This window comes from Camelus dromedarius, chromosome 18 (genome assembly GCF_036321535.1).
Source record: "Camelus dromedarius isolate mCamDro1 chromosome 18, mCamDro1.pat, whole genome shotgun sequence".
Lineage (NCBI taxonomy): Eukaryota > Metazoa > Chordata > Mammalia > Artiodactyla > Camelidae > Camelus > Camelus dromedarius.
Window position 1 is genome coordinate 23,933,915 of NC_087453.1, and position 24,683 is coordinate 23,958,597.

The 24,683-nt window shown below is 43.3% G+C and overlaps 1 protein-coding gene across 1 annotated transcript in view; it reads left to right on the forward strand.

Moving 5' to 3' along the window:
• Positions 1 to 205: 205 nt before the first annotated feature.
• Positions 206 to 24,683, forward strand: part of TMC2 (transmembrane channel like 2) — a 57,374-nt gene continuing 32,896 nt past the window's right edge. The window contains exons 1-6 of the mRNA XM_064475829.1: positions 206 to 319; positions 4,872 to 5,178; positions 8,446 to 8,598; positions 16,001 to 16,091; positions 20,605 to 20,686; positions 21,033 to 21,139. Coding sequence (XP_064331899.1) covers positions 259 to 319; positions 4,872 to 5,178; positions 8,446 to 8,598; positions 16,001 to 16,091; positions 20,605 to 20,686; positions 21,033 to 21,139 — 801 coding nt within the window. The 5' untranslated portion in view covers positions 206 to 258. The remainder of the gene's footprint in view (positions 320 to 4,871; positions 5,179 to 8,445; positions 8,599 to 16,000; positions 16,092 to 20,604; positions 20,687 to 21,032; positions 21,140 to 24,683) is intronic.

Consider the following 24,683-nt stretch of genomic DNA (forward strand, 5'->3'; position numbering starts at 1 on the left):
TGTCAAGGGAGAGGCCCAGAGTTAGTGACACTTAGTTGAGCCTCAGGGAGCAGTGAACACTCACTCACCAGGCTGGGGGGCTGGGAAGCGGGTGGGCAGTGGAGCCAGGCTCACACTCAGACCACCTGACTCCCAAGGGCACACCCTCACCCTCCACAAAGTACTGGCAGTGATGGGTCACCTTCCCATCAGGAACATAGACACAGCCCTTCTGTGAGCCAGCTAGGGCTACCCGGAGTGGGTCACCAGCCCCTGGAGATGCTGAAGAGCCAGTGGAAGTCACAGGTGGAAGAGAAGACCCTCCGCTGCCTTCAGGAGGGTGAGAGCCACACCCATGGGTCGGGCATCCTGCGTTTTAGGTCAGGAGACGTGTGGTTACGGTGCTGTTTTCTCCTCCTCGCAGCCTAGCCAGGGCCCTGCTTGTAGGTGGAGAAGCAGAAATCTCAGGAGGTGATGGACTTCTTAGAGGGGAAGGCCGCTTGGAAGAGATCCTCCTGCCTCATTCTGAGGGGAAAGGCCTTGTCCTGACCCCCTACGCTGGCACACAGTATGTGGAGGAACTGGCCCCAGGATCCAACCCATCTACCTCCGCTGCCAGTACCTTCTCTCTTGCACCCACTGCTCCCCCACTGCCAGGGCCTGAGCCTCTGGTGAGGCAGCCCCATGACAGTGGGGACAGGGGGACCCAAGAGCAAGATGTGCAGAGGAGCCTGGCCTCTGGCAGGAGGGAGGCCATGGAAGCAGCACTGGAATCTGAGCACTCCTTCCTGCCCCCAGAGCTGCCTCATGGCCACTATCCCACCTCCCCACTCCTCCTGCCTCCCCATCCAGTCCTCATGTCTGTCCAGAGACATGGGAGCGAGTGCGAGAAAGTGCTCAGTGCCCCAGTGTGGCTGGACCAGGACCCGTCCTTGGGAAGGGTCAGTTCCCTTGGATGCCCAGGTCTCGTTCTCCATGTCCCATTTCCCTGTGGTCCTCCAGCTGCTGTCCCTTCTGCACCCAACCTGGCCCCACTCCGCCCCAGCTGAAGGCGCCAGCCTTGCGGAGGTCACCTGTGGGCAAATGGTTCTTGAGCAGGACTGAAATGGGAAGTCATTTTGCCTAAAACACAAACATTTCTCTACTGAAATGCACCACATACACTCCACCACCACCCCCCTGGCCATTTTCTCTTCCGCATAGAAAAAGAGGAAATGGGTCAAAATTTTCACTTCAGGTACACAAATGGTCAAGGGATGCAATGAAATTTTAAAAAATGGGAATCTATTGCATTAACTGAAGCCCAATTACATAAAGATTTCCATTTAAAATCTCCTCTGGATTTGCCTCTGAAGGACCTGATATCCTATTCCTCCAGCTTATGGTCTACAAGAAGAAAAAAATGTCTGAGGATACAAGGTTTGTTTCTCAAAATAATTACAATTTGTTCTTCCATTCATTGAAAAGGAGGATCAGAATTCCCCCTTCTCTTGTATTTCGGTGAGTGTGCTTAACCGTTAAGAGTTGGCGGGTAAGCCGGGCCTACTGGGCCTTCCAGCTTCTCTGTTTTCCTTTCAGCCTCTTTTCCCCTCTGAATTTTCTAACTTGAGTCAGATACATAAAAGCAAGGAGGTCTGTTTAGTGTAAGCGAGTGCATTCAGGTCTTGGAGGTCTTCCTAATGTGACAGCTGCCTTCCTAGCTCCTAAATTATGCATTATGTGGAGTCTGTTGAAAACTGACTATGAAAGAAAAACTTAGAAAGCAGCTAGCTTTCTGTGTAAAAGAGGCTTAGGGGAAGATTGAAGGGCAAATTCTGGCTTGCTCTCCACATTCCACATGAATTCTATTCTGTTGGGAAACAAGATTGCAACAGGAATTACAGCTTGGAAAAAATAAATGAGCCTCCAAGGTATGCCTACAGTGCTTGGACAAATACCTGGTACAGTTCGTTATGAAAAAGGAAATCGTTTCTTAGCTGATCAGGGACACACAAGAGTTCAGAAGAGGATGCAAACATATATTGACTTTCTTATCCAGTCCTTTCAATCAATGTGGAGCTAGTCTTGGATGACCCAGAGACCCTTCTCCTTAATTTCTTGTCCATGCCCTCTGCTCCTCTGCCCTCTCTGAGAACCTGGCTCAGTCCTAGAGCTCTGCCTGGAGTCATAGCTGTGGGGATATACACTTTCTCACATTCACTCCCATGTCTTTGGAGAGAATGGATTTGTTTCTGGCCAAAGCCTCTCAGAGTATGGGGAAGAATAAACCCATCTTCCCCTGGCTAATACTGACCAGCTTCCTAACTTGGATGAGTTATTATTACACTTAAATAATTTGTTGTTGCACTGTCTTACCAAAAACCCTCTTCCCATAGGAGGTGAGAAGGAGGAGAGGTGAGGGCAGGGGTGGGTAAGGGAAACCTGCCCCGCCATAATGCGATCGCCTATCTTTGAGTCTGTAACCAGCACTCAGTACTCTTCACTGTGTCTCATCAGACCCTGCAGTAATGGCAGCAATTGGAAACCAAAAAAAAGCTTTTCTGGGGTCCTTCCCACCCACTCACTGCCTGACCCTGCCCGACACCTGCTCACTGTACACCCCCACACTCTAGCTTCAGATCTCAGTTTAGATGTTTCTACCTCCAGAATATCTTCCTCAAATCTGGGTGAAGCCCACCACTGCGCTTCTTGGATCCTAGAACTGATCACACCCCCGTCTCTCCCACTAACTCAAAACTTGGTGACGGAAAGGATTTTGTTGGTGTCATTTACTGCTCTAGCCCTGTACCTTGAGCCGTGTCCAGTCAATGATCAACAGTGGTTTTGTACGGGTGATTGAGTTAGTGAATAAAAGGACAAATGCATCTCCTTTGAGTTTTTGGCCAACTCAGTCAGCCAGGCAGGCATCTTGTCAGTTTGAATATGCTACCAATATCCAAGCTTGAGATCCAAGGAGGGGATTTTGGCTAGTTTATCTTATCATTGAACCTCAAAGCTAACCCTGTTTGCTCAATCCAGAGTGCCCCAGCTTACATCACCCTTGCACAGATACTGTCTCAGTTGGACTTACCCACCATACTTTGAGATAGGTGCCTGTCAGTAGGTCGGGTTCCCTGGAAGCAGGGGCTGTGATGGGGATTCTCGTGCATGTGGTTTATCATGGGCAGCTCTCAGGAGACAAAGAGTGAGGGAAGCAGGACAACACAAGGGAAGGAGCTGAGCAAAGATGTGTGTTCATCCAGAGTCTAGCCTCTGCCTGATCCCACAGGGAGCTCTGGAGCACAAATGAACCACAGACTTGCTCCGCCTTGAGGCAGGAGGACTGGGCTTTTGTACCTCATAATAATTAGCAATTGGCTGTGGGCTGACTTGAAGAGAGGGCAAGGATGTAAACTCCCAGGCATTTCCCAGCAAGATGGTTTCCATCAACCACGGGCTCCCTTGGGAAGGAAGAAGCTGTGAGCTGTGAAAGCCAGCATCCATAGCTGCTAAGGGCGGATGCAGTGGCCAGGTTTTGGGGGTCTGGGTAGACCACCAACAGCACATACCTGAGTACCCACAAGGGTGCTGATTCAGAGAGAACAAGTAACCTGCCCAGAGTTACCCAGGTATTAACCAGCAGAACAGGACTCTGGCCCGAGACATCTAGGCTCTGAATCCCCAGCTCAGTTGCCCCAGTCCAGCCCCACCTACTAGGGCCTTTGTTGAGTACACCCTATGAGCCAGACCCTTTATTCCTGTTTTTTAATTAACCCTCCCAACTGTGTAGGGAAATAGGGGCTACTGGAGCCATTTTACAGTGCAGAAAAGTTGTAATTTATCTGTGGTCACAGGTTAAATAGATGATAGAACTGATATTTTCATGCAGACCAGCCTAGCTCCAAACCTGTATTCTTTTTACCAGTAAAGAGATCTTACTGAGTGTCAGAGTAATGGCATCTGTTCTTGGGGGGAGGGTGTAGCTCAGCAGTAAAAGTGCATGCCTAGCATGCACAAGGTCCTGGATTCAAACCCCAGTACCTCCATTAAAATAAATAAGTAAATATATAAACTTAGTTACCTCCTCCCCAAAACAAACAAAACCAATAAAAAAAAAATGACATCTGTTCTCAAATGTCAGTCACTGCCATGTTCATTAACGCGCTAATGGAGCATTAACACCCCCATGTTAGGAGATGAACTGAGACTCAGAGAGGTTAAGTGACTTGCTCAAAGACACCCAGCTAGTAAGTGGTGCAAAGGTTGGTTATTAATACCAGAACCTGGTTACAATTTTTCCTACATTTAATTTATAAATGCCTGTATAGGATAGTTGTGCTTAAACTAGCGGGGGCAAGCTCTTGGGGAAATTTCATGCTGTAGAGTAGATTCTGCTCAGCCAGGCCATTTGTCAATGCTGTGAAGTCATGATTTAAAACAGCAACAACGTTCAGGCAGCGCTGAGGGCCAGGACGGGAACTGACTCTGCTGCACTCACCTCCTGTCCTTTCCCTTATGTCCAGGCGGGGAGTGAGGGGAACAGAGCCAGCCAGGGCCCTTCCTGTCTCAGGGGTCCAGCCTTACCAAACAGAGGCCTGTGCTTGGCCTTGGCCCTGAGGATCAGGAGACAACTCTGCTCTGACCCCAAGGGACTGCACCCCCAAGAAGAGGAAAGCAGGTGCCTAGGTCTCTACCCGAGGTTTACGGGAGAGTGTGCGAGTGCCAGCCAGTCAGAGGAAGGAGACAACTTTGATCCATACCAGAGGCTGTGTCTGAAAGAAGTGGCCTTTGGAACCGATAAGCTCCAGGAAGCATCCTGGACACCTGATTTCTCATAGCAGAGGGTAGGGGGGTGGCGTTTTCCTGGAGTCAAGGCCTACGCAGCCAGGACTGTTCATTCCCTGCCCCTGCAGGTGACAGGTCCGGGAAGAGACCCTCGAGGAAGCAGACTTACAAAGCCGAGGATGCACCGGGCAGGTGTGGAGCCCAGCCTGGCCAGAAGGAGCGGGCTGGGGGCAGCTCGAGGCCGGCGTCTCCCCGGAGGAAACAGGCAGAGCGCAGGGGACGCCAAGAGCAGCTGGGGGAGCGGGAGCGGCGAAGCGCAGCAGAGAGGACCAGCGAAGGGAGGAGGAAGAGGGACAGGACGGCTTCCCTCAGGAAGCAGAGAGCACCCCCAAAGAAGGAAAAGGAAGCGATGTGGAAGCAGCTGAAGAAACACAGGTGTGTTGTGACCCGGATTCAGGCGCGTTTCAGTCTGCCCTCTCCCTCTACTCCCAGCCTTGTTCCCTTCCTTGATCTCAGCTAGATGTCCCCTCCCTAGTGAAGGGACGGCCCCTGCTGTCTCCTCCTGCCTCTCTTTGCCCCTGCCTTTGCTCCAGCCCAGCTCTCTGCGTCTGGTCTGCAAGGAACCGGGATGAGGATCACAGCCATCCCCAGGGGAGTGGCTGCTGGCACTGCCAACTCAAACCCCTCCTATAGTGTAGGTGCAAGCAGGGGCTCCGAGTGGGGAGGTGACATGGCAGCAGGACGGGACAAGATCCCAGTCATCCTGAATTTCAGCTGCTGACACACCAGTAGCTCTTGTTGAGAGCAGAGAGAAATTAACAAAATGAATTCAGAAATCATCACGATTTCCCACTCTGATCTGTGTCCTCTTCTGTGAAATGTGGCTTTGCTCTAGAAGACCTTCAAGAGTTCCACCAGCTCTGAAATTCTAAGATTTGGGGGTTTGATTTATTTGCTGTGTTTCCTTTGTTCCATTAGCATTCTCACACGGGTGGTGGACAGAGCCAGTTTATGGAATCAGTTGGGATTTTAATTTCATTTTTTGCTACTAATTTTGATGGGACATCTCCCTCTCTTTGCCTCCCTTTTTCACTTCACTCACTTCTCAGGCTGTTTTAAGAATCCCTATTGATAATAGGCAGGGAGGCTTTTGAAACAGTTGGAAACAATTTGAAACAGTTGAAGAGTTTTGAAACCAGGATTGTGCTGAAGAGTTGGTGCTCCTCCCACTGGGTTCTAACAGACTTTCTTTGCCTGCATCCTCATTCAGGTGTCCCACCAGACTTCTCTAACTTCACAGAGAGGAAATTGAGGCCCTCAGAAGGAGCCACTGGTTTCTTCCGTCACCCATGCCAGCCACCCCTGGCCCAGTTAGGGCCTTTGTCTACTATCTGGTTGTCCTTGGACATGAGCTAACAGGGTAAAGGATGTGCGGTGTCCTTAGCAACTGAAGGAGAACTTGAATGCATCACTGATGGGTCCTGGAGTATCCTGAATTTTAGAGGGAGGCTATCCCATCCAAAACAGACCACAGGTGTCTGGATGCCAGATACAAAATGGCCTTTGTGTCATTTTCAGCTGAGTGCCCTGGCAGGACAGAGAAAGATGAAGAATGCCCAGTCCTGTTCCCCAGATGCTGACAGTCTAGCAGGGGAAATAGAACAGGGCATCAGCTGTCATAAGACAAAGCAGAACGCAGTGTGTAAATGAGAAAGGATTTGATGAGTGTGTGTTGTTGGGGGATGGGGCATCAGGGTTCCTCCACAGAGAAGGAAAGCATTTCAATAAGGCTTGGAAGCACAGGTGGAGTTAGGACAAGCAATGGGAGGGAACACTATGCAGACTCAAAGGCAGATCTCCTAGGGTGTGCAGGAGATAAGACAAAAAGTCCCTGTGCTCCAGGCTTTCCAGCGCTCAAGGGCTAGGGCCCCCTCCTCTTCACTTCCCTCCTATGATCTCTCCTTTGCTTCTCAGGAGTTAATGAAAAGCTAAATCTCACAGAGGCTGCTGCAAACTGGTCTGTAAAACCTGCAATAACCAAAGCCCACATCCTGATATTTCCATGTAGGAAACTTGCCAAGTTAAAGACTTCCCAGGCAGAACCCTTCTCCAGCTCTTCCCTCACCACCCATCAGCTGCTGCCAACTCAGCTGAGAGTCACTGTTTTTGAGTGAAGGAGGCTGTGAGCAGCACAAACAAGAACTTGGATTTTGCAGCATCTGAGTACACACTCTTGTCTGTGAGATGGCGAGGGTCATCACACCGTCCAGCTGGGCATTCTCTGCAGCTGTGTTGTCCAGTACACTAGCCACTAGCCACTAGCCACTAGCCACATGCTGGGCACTTGAAATGTGGCTGGTGTAACTGAGGAACTGAATTTCTTTTCTTTTTATTTATTTTTATTTTTTACTGAAGTGTAGTTGACTTACCACATCAGTTTCAGGGGTACAGCAAAGTAATTCAGTTATACACATACACACAAATATATATACATATATTTTCAGATTCTTTTCCATTGTGGAACTGAATTTCTAATTCAATTTAATTTTAATTCAGTGTTAATACCACTGACTTAACCCAAGAGCTAGTGAATTTACTTAACTTGAACAGACAAATGTAGTTCTGAAAATGATTTAACTTTCAAGCCAAAGCATTTCTTCTTAAAAAAAAAAAAAAAAACTAATTTTGTCAATACAGAATGCGAAAGTCCAATGAAAATGATACTCTGTTACTTGACTCATTTATCAGGAAACTTAAGCATGTCTAAAACAATGTGGGTATGTGAATCTACTCTTTCAACTACATATATTATGAAATCTAAATACAGATTAAATATGTTCGGTGAAAATTTCACGTCTGATGACATCTGCTGTGAGGACAAGTCGAACGTCGGATTTTTAAGACAGTACAGAAAGAATGTAAAATATCTCGTTAGTAATTTTTACATTGACTACATGTTGAAATTATAATTTTAAATATATTGGGTTAAATGGAATGTATTATTGGTAGGGAGAGTACAGCTCAGTTGTAGAGCGTGTGCTTAGCATGCATGAGGTCCTGGATTCAATCCCCAATACCTCCCTCCATTAAAATAAATGAATAAAAATAAATAAACCTAATTACTTGCCCCTCCCTCCAAAAAAAACACACACACAAATTTTTGTCTGTTTCACATTGTTTATTTAACAACAGGTAATAAGAAATCAAATTTAACAGTCTGTACAGTGATCCAAACTTCATATTTATAAGTAATCAGCTTTAATTGCATGATTTACAAGTTGAGGATTTTTGCTTTCTATTTTCAAGAACAAAAAAAATTTTAATGAAATGTATTTTAAAATTAATTTTACCCACATCCTTTTATCATTTTAATATGGCTACTAGAATTTTTTAAATTAAAATACATGGCTCATATTTATTTCCATCAGGCAGCCCTGCACTGGGGTGTGTTGTGTTGGGAGGACCAGAGAAATGGAGATTGGGGAGGCAGCCCTGGCAGTGCCTTGGGCTGCAGGACAGAGTGGTGGCCTCCTCTGCCAGGAGGTGGGAGTTGAGCAGGGCAGGCCTGTGCAGGTGGTCAGAGCCAGGAGCGTGGGGAGCATGGCCCACCTGTCTTGCTGTGGGCTCCTCGCATCCCACAGAACACCTGAGGACCCTTGCCTCCTCCTCACTCTCCTCTGCTCCTCCCTGCCTCTGCTCCAGGTCTTCCTCCTCAGCCTCCAGTGCCTCTTGTGGGGAGTCTCTGTCTGAGGAGGAACTGGCCCGGATTCTGGAGCAGGTGGAAGACAAGAAGAAGCTCATTGCCACCATGCGGAGCAAGCCCTGGCCCATGGCGAGGAAGCTGGCGGAGCTCAGGTGAGCGGGTGTGGTCTGCCAGGGCCTCTCCACGTTCAGGAGGCTCAGCTCCGCTGATGGGCATGGGAGTCCCTTCCTCCTCTCCACCCCAAGAGGGCTTGACAAGAAGCGGGATTCACCCTCCCGCCCTGCTTTGGTCCCCCACCCCGTCCCCGACACAGCACAGCGCTGAGAGGGGTGCCCATAGAGCCAGGCCTGTTGGCCAGCGACAAGGATCTTGGCCCTCTGGCAACGCCCCACCCCTCACTGCCTGGCCAGCTCTTCTGTCCCAAGTTCTACCTCATCTGGTGGCTTCTGTGCCTCCCTCATAACCCAGCAGAGATGCCTCCTTCGGGGGGGCTTTCTGTGACCCCCACCTCAACAAGTTCAGACCTCTCGTGTTCTTCAAGCACCACAGTCTCTCCATGTGTCACACACTCACATGCAGCGTGGAGAGCAGGGAGAGGGTCTGTCTTAGCTACGCTTGTGTCTCAAATACCTACGTGGGGCCAAGCTTGCAGTGATGCTGCATGAGTACCATCTGGCCCCATACCCTCGCCCCAACTCCTATTTTCAACTCAGCCGCTTCCCTGGTTTCCGTAAGACAGGCCGGCACACCAAGCATTTTATAGCTCACGTCCCTGCTGTACTTTGGAGAGAAGGGCAGGAAGTTTTTACTTAAAAAGTCCCATCCAACGCTACCAACTTCCTCCAAGTCCCACCTCAGTCTTTCTACCACAAGTTTGGGGTGACACCCCCTTCCTCCTTCCTTCTGGATAAAGCCATTTTCCCTGGCTCCTCTCACACCTGAGTTGCCTCATTGCTCAAGTCAAACGCCTCGCCCTTTATCACATAGAACAGTTTGGCTGCCATATTTTGACATTCAGCCTCACTGTTTGTGCACAAGAGGCCCAGCAGAGATGCCGGCTGCGCAAACACAGTGCAGACCCTGGCAAGGAGCCTGGTAAACAGACCTTACTCCACTGCCCTGCAAATGTTTGCGTTTTCTCCAACTCTGCTGCAGGAAGAAATGGCTCCGTGCGTGCCCTCCAGGCCAGCGCTGACCAGCAAAACTTTCTCTGATGATGGAAGCGTTCTAAATCTTCACTAATAGCGCAGCCGCCAGTCACATGTAGCTAGTGAGCACTTGGCAAGTGGTCAGTGCAACTGAGAGATGGAATATTTGTTTTATTTTAATTTATTTCAATTTAAATCATCACCTGTGGCTGGTGGCTGCAGTTTGGGCAGTAAGGACAGCTGCAGGCAGTGGGCTGTCTGCCTTCCCACCTCTCTTTTCCTGAGTCTCTTCTTCCTGATCCCCCAGGGCTGGGTTCTTCCTCCTTCCATCTGTCACTCTGACAGAACCTCACCCCCACTCAGGTGTCACCTGAACACATCTTTTATTAACAGTGGAAAAAGAGCAACCTTGATGCTTATGGAAATGAGATCTCCAGCTGGCTGGAAGTCTTAGGGACCATGAAAATCCCTGAGGGCCATTCAGCTGGCCAGAGGAGAAGTCTGACGTCTCCTCCTGGCCTGTGGGGCTGAGTTCCTGCTCTGGATGGGAGTGGGAAGTGGCCAAGGCCTGAGATGTTGAAAAGACTCTTGTCTCTCTCATTGGAGCAGGGCTCCCTGACAGACAGTAATCTCTTCCCGCCAGGCCTCCCTCTTTCCTCTTCCCTCTTACAAGACTCCCTATCCCAGACTCAAGTCTCGGGCTCTCCAGCCTCTGGGTCTTCACCCCAGCAGTGCCGCTACCAGCCCACCTGGCCACTTCCTAATACACCCTGTGACACTCAGGCCACGTGTCCCCTCTGCAGGCAAGTCCCCATTGCCCCTCCCTGCATTCAGACTGAGTTAGTTACTGCCTCTCTGATCCCCAAGGCGCTGCCCCTCACTTGTCTAGATGCTCTTGTGTGCAGAGCTGTGTCTTACTCATCTTTTACTATTCTTTCTTTTTTTTACCTATCACCAACATTTGCTGAGCGCTCCCGTTATGCCAGGAACTGTTCTGGGTGCTATATGTGTAACAATTCATTTCATCCTCATAGTCACCCGATGATGTAGGTGCTGTTGTTATTGCCTCCATTTTCCTGATGAGCAAACTGAGACACAGAGCAGTCTAGTAATTTGCCCAAGGTCACACAGTGAGTTAAGTGGAATTCTGGCTCCAGAACCTGCACTCTTAAATTGTAATTGCCTCTCTAGAATTACTAGACATTCTAGAATACACCTCTTTGTCTCCTGTATGATTTCCTCTTCTGGCAGTAAAGTCTTCAACTGCAGATAGCATCCCCAGACTATATCATTTTTTAGAAGCGACGGTATGGGAACCCCAGTCTCTGGCCCACTCAGGCAGCTGGTTGACCTCAGCATAGGTGTTGTAGACAATCAAAGGAGGATGTTAAGGTATAAAAAGCAACAGCAGTGAACTGGGGCAGGCCTGCATTCACACCTCTACCATATCTGGGTGGCTTTGGCTGGCTTTTGAATCCCCCTCAGGCTGCTTTCCTTCCCTTAACCTCCCCAAGCCTCCCATCCCTCATTTGTTAAAGTAGGAATAATAATAATATCTCCCTTGCAGAGTTGTTCTGACAAATTCAAAATATTTATTTACGTGCCCAGCATATAGTATGCAATCAATAAATAGTAGTCATTGCTATTATTAAAGCATGAACATCTTTTGTGCCAGACGCCATGCTGAGCTCTGAGAGGAGGATGGTAAGCAAATATGAATCAGAGAAGACATCATTAATGTCCATGTTAGTAATGACACAAGGCAGGCTGTGATGTTGGCAGAAGAACCTCTAATGCCCATGAGTTAGGTAATTTGCTTTAATCATAGAATTAACCAGGTGTGTCCCTCAGCTTTGTCAGAAACCTGATGTGTTAGAAAACTACCCAAAATGCTTGCTTCCTTCAGAGAGATCTGAAGAATTCTACTTCCAGGAAGATGGAGTGGACATACTTCTCCATCTTCTTCCCACTAAGTACACCCTAAACCCTGGATAGTGTATGTAAAGCAAAAATTAGAAACTCGGAATGGTGGAGAGAAGAAGGCAGACTGGCTAAGGACCTCAGGGCCAAAGAATGACAGGGCATTGGGTTCCAGACTTCCTTTTTGCCTTATGTATCCAGACTGGATAATGGAGAAGCTGGCAGCCCCAAAATGCCAACAGACACAGACAAAAACAATTCAAGAAAAGTTTGCTCTCTCTAGCCGAAGGACCAGGAAAAGGACAGCCTGGCAAGGCGGAAAACTTGTAGACAATAACAACCCTATTCCAGCCAAACACCACAAGCAAAAGAGCAGCCCTAGTTCCACCCCAGCAGCAAAAGCCAAGTGGGGAAGCCTAGCTTTCCTCCATGCCAGGCTGTAACATGGTGCCCACAATGCTTCCACCAAGGTGCTGAAGAAGGCCAAGTGGGGAGCAGAGACTTTCATCCCTACTGGGCAGTAATGAACCCTCCCTCTCCCCATGGTATCAGTGGAGGCCGCATGGGGAATCTAAACTTTCACCACCAGCTGGCAGTTACAAGGTATCCCTTCCAGCCAGGATGATGTGAGCCTGAACTCCCATCCGTGGTGGGAGCCTGAACTCCCAGCTCTGCTCAGTAGTAACAAGGAGCTCCGGCCCAGCCCCAGGTGTCAAAGGAGGCCAAGTGAATAATCTGGACTTCCACCTGGAAGTAACCAGGCAGCAACCCCCTTCAGCTACTAGAGTGGTGTCGGTGGAGTCCTGCTTAAACACAGGATTTAAATATGATCCAGAGCTTCATAATGTAATATCTCAAATGTCCAGGCTTCAACTGAAAAATCACTCATCATACCAAGAACCAGGAAGATCTCAAACTGAATAACAAAAGATAATCAACAGATGCTAACATCAAGATGACACAGATGTTAGAATTATCTGACAAAGATTTTAAAGAAACCATCATAAACAGATTTCAGTAAGCAATTATGAACATGTGAAACAAATGAAGAAATAGAACGTCTCAGAAAATGAAAACATATAAAGAAGAACAACTGGAAATTTTAGAAGTAAAAAATATAGTAACTAAAATTTTTAAAAACTCAGTGAATGGGCTCAACAGCAGAATTCAGAGAACAGAGCAGAGAATCCATGAAGGTGAAGGTAGAACAAGAAGAATCACCCAATCTGAACTACAGAGAGAAAAAAGTGAACAGAGCCTCAGATACATGTGGGATTATACTAAATGATCTAACATTAGTGTCTCCTCCAAATCCGTTGTCCTCGATATGAAAGGAAAAAAGGAGTCTTAAAAGAAAAGAAGAAAGAGAGTGGGGCTGAAAAAGTCTTCAAAGATATAATGACTGAAAATTTCTCAAATTTGGCAAAACAGAAAGCTAAACAAAACCCAAACAGGATAAACCCAAAATAATCCATGTTCATACACATCATGGTCAAATTTCTGAGTACTTACAAGCAGTCAGAGAGCAACAATGCATTACTATGGAAGAAAAACAATTAGAATGACAAATTTCTCATCAGAAGCCATGGAGGGCAGAAGGTGTTGACACAATTCTTCAAGTGCTAAATGAAAAGAATTGTCAGCCCAGAACTCTATATCCAGGAAAAATATCCTTCAAAAATAAAGGAGAGGTGGGGAGGGTACAGTTCAGTGGTAGAGCTCATGCTTAGCATGCACAAGGTCCTGGGTTCAATCCCCAGTACCTCCATTTAAAAAAAAAAAAAAAAGGCTATACAAATAGATACACTCAAAAGTGCTTTAGATGAAACAAAATGGAGTCCTAAAAATGTTCAAGAAACCCACAGAAAAGCAGGAAAAAAAGGAAAGCAAAAATGGAAAACATAACAGAAACCAAGAAATAAAATGACAGGTTTAAACCATAATATATATATAATTACATCAAATGTTAGTGATCTAAATACATCAGTTAAAAGACAGAGATTGGCAGAGTGGATTTAAAAGATGATCCAACTATATGCAGTCTATAAGTAACTCACTTTAATACAATGTATGTGTGCTGAGAGTAAAAGGATGACAGAAAGTATACTACGCAAACATTAGCCGAAAGGAAGTAGAAGAAGCTCTGTAAATATCAGATAAAGTCAACTTCAGAGTAAAGAAATTACCAGGAAAGAGAGGGACACTACATAATGATAAAAGGACCAATCCACCAAGAAAACAGGATAATCCTACACACATACGCACCAAAGAGATCAGTGGCTTGGATTCTACAGTGTATTAATTTTCCAGTGCTATGTAACAAGTTACCCCAAAAGTTAGTAGTTCAAAACAATAATAAACATTTATTATCTTTTATTGTTCAGAAATTCAGGAGCCGCTTAACTGGGCAGTTCTGGCTTGGGGTCTCTCATAAGGTTGAGTCAAGATGTTGGTCAGGGCTTCAGCCTTCAGAGGATGGGGCTGGTGAATCCACTTCCAAGGTTGCTTACATGGATGAAAAGTTGGTTCTGGTTCTTAGCAGGGGGCTCAGGCCTCTCCATAGGCTGCTTAAGTGTCTGCCTAACAAGGCAGCTGGCTTTCCCCAAAAGAGGGGGATTTCAAAGGGAAAGCCACAAAACCCTTTATGTCCTAATCTCAGAAGTCAGAAACTATTGCTTCTACCATTTTCTAATCATTGGAAGCAAATCATTAAGTCTGGCCCACATTCAAGGGGAGAAGAATTCAGTTCTACATTTTAAAGGGAGGAATGTCAGATAATTTGCTAACATAGTTTAAAACCACCACATATGGGAAGCCAGGCAAACTAAGTTAACCTCAGCTGCCCTCAGATTGATTCAGTGACGTCCCTAGAGCAGATGCCGTGGCCTGGCTGATCTGAATTTCCACTTAGAGTGAGCTCAACATCTGTTTGATCCTTGTCTCCACAACTGAAAAATAAAAACTGCTTCGGGACAAAGGAAAACAACAGACCAGCATAGCCCACATCACCTTCAACCTCCAGCCACCTCCAGCCACCTCCAGCCACCTCCTTTTGGCCACCTGTGTTTTCTGCCTTTATCCAGATGTCTTCTGGAACTCAGGCTGGCCAATACACTCTCCCAGCATTCTGCATGGGACAGCAAAGCTCTGTAAGGATGCCACCAGATGCAAGCTGCCCTGTGTCTATTTTTACCTCTGCTTCTCAAAATTAAGTGTGATTTTGAATCTGATCTCCTTCACGGTGAGGGGGAGGTTTTGGAGGTATATAGTCTCTCTGAGAGATGCTCTAGGTCAACTTCAGAGTGTTCCCTCGTCCAGGCAAGTTGGGGAGCAGAGGGCTCCTCACATCAGCCCCCTGGGCTAGTACAGAACCTTATCAGCTGCTCAGTCCAGGAGCTGCTGTTTTCCCAGAAGGGGACGGGTGACTGCCTGCTAAGAGAAATCACTGAGCTCACCTCACACACATTTACATAATTAAGTCTCATAACATTATCCCCATTTTTAGATGAAAACTCTGCCACTCCAAAAGGCACAGAATCCTGCCTGGGTCTCTCTGGCACTAAAGCCACACAATACACCCCTTCTCTCCCAGCAGTAATCGCTGGCCACCCCAACTGTGTCTCCCCAACTGCTATTTGGGCCACTTTATTGACAAGAATATTTAATAGACAAACCCATCCACATATCTCTCCTGCAATCTTACTTGGATGTTCCCTCACTCATCCAACGTTCATGTACTCAACGAATATCTCCTGAATGCTGTATTTGTTTTTTACTGCTGTTCTAACAAATTACCACAAGCTTAACAGTTTAAGACAATATTCACTTATTAGCTCACAATTGTGCCAGTCAGAAGTCCAGCATGGCGCAGCTGGATTCTCCGCTCAGGGTCTCCCCAGGCTAAAATCAAGATATGGGAAGGCTGTGGTTCCCTCCCATGTGGGACTTGAGGTCCTCTTCCAGGTTCCCTGGCCTTGGACAGAATTCATTTTTTCTCTCTTGCCTTCCATGTGGTGTCCTCCAGAGGGGCCCCAGCAACAGAGGGTGGAGAATACTCTTTCTTCTAATTTCGCTGATTTCCCCATCTGCCACATCTCTCTCTGTCTCTCCTGCCTTCCTCGTCTTAGTTTCTAAGGACTCACATGATTGCATGGGCCCTTCCAGATATCCAGATAATCTCCCTAAAGTCAGTAATATTAATTACATCTGCAAAGTCCCTTTTCCCTTTCATAGGTGTACCGCCAGGGGGCAAAGGTCATGGGAACCAAAATTCTGCCTACGGTGCCTACCGTGTACCAATCACTATTCTTGGCTTTTGGGAAACTTCAGTGGACAAAACAGACAAAATGCCCCACCTTCGTGGAACTTACACTCTAACTAGGGATGTAAAACCCTTAGGGCTTTCAGCCACATACACATCCTCAGAGTTCAGATATCTTTTGCTTGGGTGTTAATTGAATTCCTGCCTTTTTCCCCCCCTAACCAGGGAGGCCCAAGAATTTGTGGAGAAGTATGAAGGAGCCTTGGGAAAGGGGAAAGGCAAGCGACTCTACGCCTGTAGGATGCTGATGGCTAAGGTGTGTGGTGCAGAGCCCGCAAACCTGTGGGAGGACTTGCTCAGCTCCTGAACTTGGGTGACATCCCAGGCCCCTACCCTGATTCACTGTTTGTGTTCGGCTTCCCCAGAATCCTGAGCGTGAGGTCCAGTCAGCCATTCTGATTTGTCCGGGAGTAGAAACCAACTGTATCCTGTCCATGTCTCTATACACATCTGTAGGGGGCGTCAATATACTTGAGACTTGTTTCCTCTCCAGGGAAGAACTAAACTCACAAAATCAGTGATGCTGAATCCACTAGGATCTTATTTTCTAGTCCCCCAAATCAAGACTCATTGACTGGGTGGAGACCAAGAAGGGCTATGGTGTCGTCTGAATCATACAGACGATAAACTGTGGTGTTGACAGGGCGTAGGGACAGCTCTGCTGTGTTGAGTTATGTCATAACCTGGTCTTCTGATGGAGGCTCGGGTAATGTTCTCTGATTGGACATTTATTGTGGAACTTACTGAATTAGCCTTCCTTTACCTACTGATTTGAAAAACTATCATTTTCATTCACTTAATCCTTGCATAGCGCCTGTTTTAGAGCTTTTATTGAACTCATCATTTCAGCTGTTAATTCTGTGCCTCATAGGGCTAGCTTCCTCTTTTTACCTTTGTTTTTCAAAAATATATTGGCCAGTCTTGCCTACGTTTTCATATGCATTTGTTTTATTTTGTTTGCATTCTTTTTTCCCCCCATATGCATTTGTAAAATCACTTTGGCAATTTCCAGTTATATCCCATTGAGATTTTTATTGGAAATTTTTTTAAATCCTTGATTTAATTTGGGAAAACTTAGCTATACAATATTTAGTCTTTACATCTAAGAATACCATACATTTCTCAAGACTTATTTTTACATCCTTCAGCAAAATTTGTCATTTTTCTTTATAGAGACCTTTTCCATGTCTTATGTTTATTTCTACAAAGTTTATGTTTAGTTGCTTTTGTAAATGGGATCATTTTCTGTTTATTTAATAACTAGATATTGCTGGCATGTAGGAAAGCTATATATTTGTGTATTAATTTTTTTTTAATGGAGATACCCGGGATTGAACCCAGAACCTCCTGCATGCTAAGCATGTGCTCTGCCACTGAGCTATACCCACCCCCACCCCCGTGTATTAATTTTTAAATCTGGTTCCTCCCTTGTACTCCCTTATTAGTGCTAATAATTTTCATCTGATTGTGGATATAAAGATGCTTCTTCTTGGGTTCTTCTAAATCATTCCTATCCTAAAGTGTGAGTTAACAATCCTAGGACAGTTTCAAATGATGATGGTGATCACAGGTCTCTGCTTTTCCATCACTTTAATGAAAATGACTCTAGTGTTTCACTTTAAGTAGATGGGAGTTTCTGCCTTGAAACAGATCTCCTTTCTCACTTCCATTTCATTGGAAATAGATGTTAGATTTGATCAAATACTTTTCCCTTCTCTTAGTAAACTTACTTTTATTTCTGGAATAACCTTAGTCATAATCCATTATTTTTAACTCCACAGGCATGTCTGATTTTTCAGTATTTTATGATTTTTACATAAATTTTCATAAGATTGATCTGAATTTATGTGTGCACATGCATGTACACATGCTGTCTTGGCAAATTTTAATACTAGGGCTACACTTGCTTTATAACATTAAATAAATAGCATTATCTCCTTTTTATGCTGTAAATCAGTTTCTAGAGCACGATCATTCTTTTTTTGGAAATCCAAATGACGACACCCTTAAAACTGTATAGATCAGGAAGCATTTTTATAGAATATCTTGGTAATTTTTAAAATATTTTTCCTGTTTTGAATATTGGCTTATTCAAGTTTTAACTTTTTTGGGGAGCCATCTTAATATTTTATATTCTTCCCCAAACTTGATCATTTCATCAAGATTTTCATATGTATTAACAGAAAGTTGTATATGGTAGTTCCACAGTTTGTGTAAGTTACATTCTATATATGTTAAGTTTGAATCCTTATTATTCCTAATATTACTTTTTCTCCCTTTTCTGTTACAGTTGCCTGACAACTATCTATGAGTCATTTTGTTAATTTTATCTTAAAACCATTTACCACTGAACTGCACACTCAGATCTTTTTTTTTCCAATTGAAGAATGTGTGCTTCAAATATATCTGATAAATGATTCTGTTCAATCATGTTTCAATTCAAATGTATCTAGCTTCTTTGTTAGGAAAAGGATGGCTGCCAAGCCTCTGTTCTTTGTGTTTACTTTCCCTCATTGTTTTTAATTCTTTGCTTTCTCTCTCTTTGCATTCTCAGAAATTTCTCAAGTTTATTCTCAATATCATTGAATCAATTTTCTTCTGTCTCAAAGTGTCATGTTAATTTTCATTCTATTACTGAACTTTTAGCAATCTTGTAATCAGTCCTTCCGTACTTTACCTGTGTTCTTTTTAAAATCTCTGGTTGCTATCCTTTACTCTAGAAGCCATATTTCTTGTATCCTACTAAGAATTTAGTTATGTTTCCTACAGGAAATGCTTTCCAAAAATCTCAAAGAATGTTGTCCCTTTTTCCTTGTTCTGCCATACTATTTCTCAGATTTCCCTAGTTGTTTTTAGTTATTCAGATCCAGATTTCATCCACAGACAGGATGTGCCCGTGTCTCCTTCGACCACTGTTTGAACTCTTCTTTCCTACATACAGCTGAAGAGCAAGACAGCTCAGAACCCAGTCCCAGGGCAGCAGCTACCACCTCAGCAGCTTGAGGAAAGGAGTCAGGGTCTTCCCCTACCCACACCCCAGCTCAGTTTTCTGATTCCCTGAACCAATGAAAGATGAGCGTTTCAATGCAGAGCTTCCTCCAGGCCTCTCTCTGCTTCTGCCCTGCCTGCCTCCAGGCATCACTTTCCAGGCTGAGATGCCCACAGCCTTGAGGGGCTGTCAAGTGGTTGCCAAGTGACCAACTGGCAGACGACGTCTCCAGGGACCTCACTTAGCAACTTTCGTTACTCCATTGGTCCTCAGCCTTGCAAGGATATATTTTTTACTGATTTTATCAGCACCCTGATAGGTGATCTGTCTCTCAGGGGAGAACTCACATTATTAAAGCTTATGAGACTGATAAAACCAGATACCAGATTCTTAATTTATAAGGAGAAATAACTGATGCAAGAATTGAAAATTTTTAAGTCCATGTCAACAGTGCCTTTTATTTTTGATAGTAGAGTTAGTTATACGGGAAGCTAAACCATAATCCCAATTCCAATTTTTTAATTTGCAATGAAAAAATCACTGTCATAAAACCCAAAATACTCACAGCCCAGGTGATGGGCAAATGCTTTCCTTACAGACAGACCTATAGAAGAGGCCAAATAAGCCAAAGCTGGGTTTTAAGCACAGAAATGGAACTTGGAAAGGGAGAGGAAGCAATGGGACTGGAGTGCCCAGTGTCCGCCATCTGCCATTCCCTACGTCCGTTCCTGCCTTAGGGATATCCTTGCCATTATTATCAACCAGCCTTTTGCTTATGGGCCCCTCTGCTCCTTGGCATCTGTGAGTATATCTCTCTTCTGCCAGGTGGCTCTACCTTCCTTATATAATAATTATCTGATCATGATATAGTCAAAGCCTTCAGGTCTGGAAGCCCACCTGTTTCCTTTGGATAAATTTTTCCTTTTATTCTTTAGTGAATTTACAAAGGCAAATATCATTTCCTTTATGAACAAATTCTTTTGAGACCTTTGCAATAATAGAAACTGATCTTAGGATTTTTCCCTACTTCCTCTTTGCCTGCTGTTTTCTATGAGTTGTTTTTTTTTTTTTTTTCAATTCCAAATGGATTTATTCCCAGAGGGTGGGGCTGTTGGAAAGCAGCCCTTTGAAGAGTTGACAGATTTTCACCCAGCTAGCAGGCAGGCAAGCTACTCAGGTTTCTAATTAGTACAAACTGAGTGTCAGAGCTGGAGCAGACCACAGAAATGGGCATAATGCCTTCCTAACTTCTTTTAGAAAAAAAAGCAGATTGTAGTTTCACCAGGAAAGAATGGGAAACCATAGGCTGACATCTCTTTATCACTTCCATCAACCTTGGAGTTTAGCAATAATTCCTGTCAGATTAAGGCACTTGGCTCTCTGCCAAATGTGGATGTAGGAGTTGTAAGATTTCTTTTTTCCCTTGAATTTTTGCTTTAAGATGAAGGAAGTTACTATCAGAGGTTGTTAAGCCAATTTGATCCCCCCAAATCAGAAATTGTATGCAGAATTCCTAAGTTCATGTATAAACTGTCCAAACCTGAAATTTTATCGGCACTGTAGACAAATGCAGGGTATTGTGTTGCCCTGGGTTTTCTCTTATTCACATCTGACTTTGGAAAGTGGAGATGTGAGCATCCACCGCTGGCAGCCTGGGCTCAGCAGCTCACACGTCGACCTCATGTTGACACATCAACATCTACGTGCGCCTCCATCCTCCCCCCTCCAGGCCCCAAGGCAGCATGTCAATGAACTGAGGGTGTTGCCTGTTTAATTTCAGAAATGGGCCAAGTTTAAAAGAGACTTTGATAATTTCAAGACTCAGTGTATTCCCTGGGAAATGAAGATCAAGGACATTGAAAGTGAGTATTTTGATGTCGCTGTGTTTAGTTGGTTTGCTGAAGGGTTTTCCAAGGGTTTGGACTGTGTTCTTGACCAACTGATTAGATTATGTCATAGGTTCTGTTGTATCAGAAGAAAAAACGGGCTTTGGACTAGTCAGACCAAAATTTAAATTATGCTTCTCCACTTTCTGATTGTAGGAACTTGGGTAGATAGGTTAAGGTTATTCACCTGAAAAGAAAACGGAGGTCAGGGTGTGCATTCCACAGACAGATGTGAAAATCGAATCCATCACACACACAAAGTGCTTGGCAGTGTTAACATCCCCCTCTGCCACCTTTACAACCCCCATCTCTCTCTCTTCAGGTCACTTTGGTTCTTCAGTGGCATCATATTTCATCTTTCTCCGATGGATGTATGGGGTTAACCTCGTCCTTTTTGGCTTAATATTTGGTCTAGTCATAATCCCAGAGGTAAGAAAAGAACTGCCTATATCTTTGGATAGTGTTGAGGCTTATTTATCATGACCACCATTTTCTTTTATATTTATCAAATACTCTGTTTTACAAAGAATCCATCATTCATTTTAAGTTCTATCCTCACATCAATTGTCTTGTTAGTGCAGTACAAATAATAGAACCAAAATATTTGTGTTTCTGAATTAACCAGTGGACCCTACATTTTTCTACCTTTAATTTCACTTTTAGATTAGTGGAGAATTCTTATCTCAGTGAGGCTTTTTTTTTTAATTTTACTCTAAAAAAAAAAAAGAGAGGGATAGAATGCATTATGTAATAATGTATTACCACCCTGCCAAAAAACCTCTTGCATTTGAATAGCACTCCTCACTATCCTCCCAGATATAATCTTATGCATGTAGGTAGGTCCTTACCTACAGATGAGTAATTGACAGGCAAAAAAAAGGCTAAGTGACTTTTGCAAATTTACACAGGAAATTTGTGGTGAATGAGATCCCAGATTTCCACAGTGTTGGCCTGGAGCATTTTCCAAGGGTGCCTGTGGTCCACCAGCACTGGGCACAGTAATTCCTATAGTCCTGCCTGAGCCACTTGGCCCTGGTGCTGGCAAGAAGAAATCTCTCCTTACCTCTAGCCCTTGACCAGCAGTGATCAGACTTTGTCCCTAAATTTTTGCCTTTATCAGAATATCATGTAAATAGAACCACACAGTATGTAGCATTTTGTGTCTGGCCTCTTTCATTTAGCACGAGGTCTTTGAGATTCATCCATGTTGTTGCATGTATCAATGATTTGTCCTTTTTATCACTGAGTAATATTCCATTGTATGGATGTACCATCGTTTGTTATCTATTCACCAGTCTATGGACATTTGGGTTGTTTCCAACAACCCAAGTGGGGCTATGATAACTAAAGGTACTATAAACATTCACATTCATGTATCTTTATCATGTATCTTAATCATGTATCTTAATTTTCTATTTCATTAATTTCTTTCTTGGTAATTTCTCTGGGTTTGTATTAGTTATCTATTACTATGCAACAAAAATACCACAAAATTTTGCTGAAAAAAATTTATTATCTCAGTTTCTGTAAATTGGGAGAGGCTTATCCAAGGTGGTATGAAGGCCAGGTGATGCTGTTTCTTAAGCTAGGTAGTGAATACACAGTAGTTAATTTTCTTTTCATTATGATCAAATGTACACATGTTTTATATATACTATTTTATATACAATCTATTCCCCAATATGAATATAAATTTTAAATCAAACAAAAAAGAATAGGAGGGAATTACCTAAAAATGATTAAGCTATAAATTTAAAAACAGAAATAATGTTACATTAAATGATGAAATACTAAAGCCTGTGTTAGTAAAAATCAAGAGAAATATGGAGTGCCCCATCCTAGTACTCCTCAACATTATTCTGAAATTTCTACCTAACACAATAAGTCAAAAAAAATAAATTTACACATTTTATACAAAAAATACAAAATTCTTTTAGTTTTGAGGTGATATTATTGTATACCCAAAAAACGCTAAGGAATCTACCAAAAGTTTCTTGAAGAAGAAAGAGTATATTGAGATGGCTGGAGTTTTTTTAAACATTAACAGCATTTTCTACACATTCAATATCCAGTTTGAAATTAAATTTTAAAATTTTGCCCTCACAATAGTAATAAATCTCTAAAATAACTAGTAATAAATTTAACAAATTAGAAGATTTCTATGAGGAACACTATAAAGTATTGCAGGAAAAAAATATGACCAAATAAACAGGAGGATACATTCTTTGAAGGGAAAACAATATCATTTAAAAAAAATCAATCCTTTCTAAATCAACATGTAAATTTAATACAATTCTGATTTTATCTACTTATATATTGACATAAAGTTGATTTACAATGTTGTGTTAGTTTCTGGTGTACAGCATAGAGATTCAGTTATACGTATGTGTGTATATATATACACACACACACATATATATACATATACACACACACATACACACACACACACATTCTTTTTCATATTCTTCTCCATTATGGTTTATTACAAGCTCTTGAATATAGCTCCCTGTGCTATGCAGTAGGACCTTGTTGTTTATCTATTTTATATACAGTAGTTTGTATCTGCTAATCCCAAACTCCTAATTTACCCCTCCACCACCACTTTTGCCCTTTGGTAATCATAAGTTTGTTTTCAATGTCTGTGAATCTGTTTCTGTTTTGTAAATAAATTCATTTGTGTCATGTTTTAGATTCCACATATAAATGATACCATATGGTATTTGTCTTTCTCTTCCTGACTTATTTCACTTAGTATGGTAATCTCTAGGTCCATCCATGTTGCTGCAAATGACATTATTTCATTCTTTTTATGACTGAGTAGTATTCCATTGTGTATATATACCATATCTTCTGTATCAATTCATCTGTTGATGGACACTTAGATTGCTTCCATGTCTTGGCTGTTGTAAATGGTGCTGCTATGAACACTGAGGTGCATGTATCTTTTCAAATTATAGTTTTCTCCAGATATATGCCCAGGAGTGGGATTGCTGGATCATATGGTGACTCTAATTTTGTTTTTTAAGGAACCTCCATACTGTTTTCCATAGTGGCTTCACCAATTTACATTCCCACTAACAGTGTAGGGCAGTTCCCTTTTCTCCACACCCTCTCCAGCATTTGTTATTTGTAGACTTTTTAATGATGGCCATCCTAACCAGTGTGAGGTGGTACCTTATTGTAGTTTTAATTTGCATTTCTCTAATAATTAATGATATTGAACATCTTTTCATGTATCTCTTGGCCACCTGTATGTCTTCTTTTGAGAAATGTCTATTTAGGTCTTCTGCCTATTTTTTTATTGGTTTTTTTTGTTGTTGTTGTTGTTGTTATTGAGTTATATGAACTGTTTGTATACTTGAAGAGTTAAGCCCTTGTCTGTCACATCATTTGCAAGTATTTTCTCCCAGTCCGTAGGTTGTCTTTTCATTTTGTTTATGGTTTCCTTTGCTGTGCAAAAGCTAATAGGTTTAATTAGATCCCATTTGTTTATTTTTGCTTGTATTTCTATAGTCTTGGGAGACTGACCTAAGAAAACATTTGTACAATTTACATCAGAGAATGTTTTGCCTATGTTCTCTTCTAGGAGTTTTGTTGTGTCGTGTCTTATATTGAAATCTTTAAGCCATTTTGAGTTTATTTTTGTCTACTGTGTGAGAGTATGTTCTAACCTCATTGATTTACATGCAGCTATCCAGTTTAATTTTTTTTAATAATTAAGGATGTGAATAAAGTCATATATATAAGGATATTAATAACAAAAAGGTGTATACATGAAGAATTAGAAATATTCTAATGGCCAAAAATAGGGAATTTTTTAAATTTTATTTTTTATTAAAGTGTAGTTGATTTACAATGTTAGTTTCAGGTGTGCAGCAAAGCAATTGTTATATATATACATACATATATAAACATATATTTTCAGATTCTTTTCCATTATAGCTTATTATAAGAAATTGAATATAGTTCC